The sequence below is a fragment of the Galeopterus variegatus genome, unplaced genomic scaffold (genome assembly GCF_000696425.1).
Source record: "Galeopterus variegatus unplaced genomic scaffold, G_variegatus-3.0.2 Scaffold1018, whole genome shotgun sequence".
Classification (NCBI taxonomy): Eukaryota; Metazoa; Chordata; class Mammalia; order Dermoptera; family Cynocephalidae; genus Galeopterus; species Galeopterus variegatus.
Genome location: NW_007727129.1, coordinates 425231 through 426966, shown reverse-complemented (window position 1 = coordinate 426966; position 1736 = coordinate 425231). Strand labels below are relative to the sequence as shown.

Sequence of the window (1736 nt, the reverse complement as noted above, 5' to 3'; positions counted from 1 at the left end):
CCAAGCCCGGCTGAAGCAAGCGTGGGTGGCAGACGCGGGCCGGGCGGGGGTCGCGGCAGCCGCTCCCGACACTCAGTGCGTGCGCTTAGGACCAGCGAGCAGAGCGGCGGGGGCGCCGCGGGGGCGGGAAGTACCGCTCTCCTAGGAAACGTCCCGCCCTGTCGGCCTGGCCTGTCTGTACGAGGCAGCCACTGAGTCCGGAAAGTTCCGGCGAAGTCTCTGTGGGCGGGCAGACACTCGCTTTTGAATGGGCCTAGTTGTCTTTCTGCTTTAATGTCATTGATATTATGTCAGAGTCCCAAGGTGTATCTGACACTGATTGACTCCTTTTTTTTTTTTTTTCTTTCTTTCTTCTTAGCCTGAAGTAAAGCTGCCATTCAGGAGACTCAGCCATGGAAAGCAAACCCTTAGTGACATCGAAACAGAAAACTGAAGTGGTGTGTGGGGTCCCCACCCAGGTGGTCTGCACAGCCTTCAGCAGTCACATTCTGGTGGTGGTGACCCAGTTCGGGAAGATGGGTACCTTGGTCTCCCTGGAGCCCAGCAACGTGGCCAGCGACATCAGCAAACCTGTGCTCACCACCAAAGTCCTTCTGGGGCAGGATGAGGTAAAGTGGTTGGGAAGAGATCTCCAGAGTGGAAAGGAAACCTCATCCTTGGCTGTGATTTGTCAATAAGGAGGTGGGGCATCTGGCAGGCAAGTCCCCTGGCAGTGGCAGGATTTTCCAGGGCTTTTGTGATCTGAGGGTATCCTGCCTGCCTTGGGTGGTTGCTTTTCCCAGCCCGACAGCATTTTATCCAGCAGACAAGTGGAAGTATTGATTCTGTAATGTGGGCCTCCATCTCAGTTTGACCCTGTCACGATACATTAGGTTAATGAATAGTTGTCCATGCTCTGTTCTGGAAAGATCATCTGTGAAATTTGACAGAGTTCCCCTCCCAGGCTTGTCTTTCATGAGTCCTTCCAGATCAGAGATAGCCAGAAGCAGAAGGCACTAAGAAAATAAATGTAGTGGTGCCTCTTCAGCAGTTTGTTTATGACCGGAGTGTTCTGAGTGTCTCATTGAACTCTGAATCACTGTTGCATTGAACTTATCTAGTGGTAATTTAATGGTAATATAGGAAACCTGTCTGGGTTCCTAAAGCATTTAGGGAGAAAAAAAACAGGTTTCTTGCAGTTAAAATGGTTTTCTCCCCTTCCCTTTACCAGCCTCTCATCCACGTTATTGCAAAGAACCTGGTAGCATTTGTGTCTCAAGAAGCCGGAAACAGAGCAGTCCTCCTAGCCATGGCAGTGAAAGACAGAAGCATGGAGGGGGTGAAGGCCTTGAAGGAGGTGATCCGGGTGTGCCAGGTGTGGTGATCTGAAGTTGACTGCCACATGCTGTTTATAGAACCAAGTGGAAATCCAGACAGCCTCTCAGGGACTCGAAGACCCTTCTTTCCATCACAGTCAGAAGGAGGAACTTTCTCTGACTTTTTAGCCCTCGAACCCAGAAAAAAATATTCATGTCTCAGGCAGACTGTTACTCTGGTTACTGATACCATCCATGGGTAGAGGGAAAAAGTGGACTGTGTCTTGGAGGAGTCGTGAGTGGTTCTCACTGGGGTCGAGAGTTGCATATATTTGAGAATTGAAAGAATGAGCCAGCAGGCATAATTCATGGCCCTTCATATACGGTATCAATTGTAGGAGGAAATTTTTTTTATTAAAAATAAATGTGTATCTCAAAATA

At 49.4% G+C, this 1736-nt stretch overlaps 1 protein-coding gene across 2 annotated transcripts; it reads left to right on the top strand.

The window, feature by feature from the left end:
* Positions 1-23: 23 nt before the first annotated feature.
* Positions 24-1736, top strand: PSMG3 (proteasome (prosome, macropain) assembly chaperone 3). Of its 2 annotated transcripts, XM_008574249.1 has the most exons (3): positions 24-75; positions 359-608; positions 1211-1736. In XM_008574249.1, the coding sequence occupies exons 2-3, from the start codon at positions 393-395 to the stop codon at positions 1361-1363; spliced, it is 369 nt and encodes a 122-aa protein (XP_008572471.1). In that variant the 5' UTR covers positions 24-75; positions 359-392; the 3' UTR covers positions 1364-1736. The 2 variants fall into 2 exon arrangements, with proteins under 2 accessions (XP_008572471.1, XP_008572470.1); XM_008574248.1 differs by lacking the exon at positions 24-75 and having other exon boundaries at positions 142-608.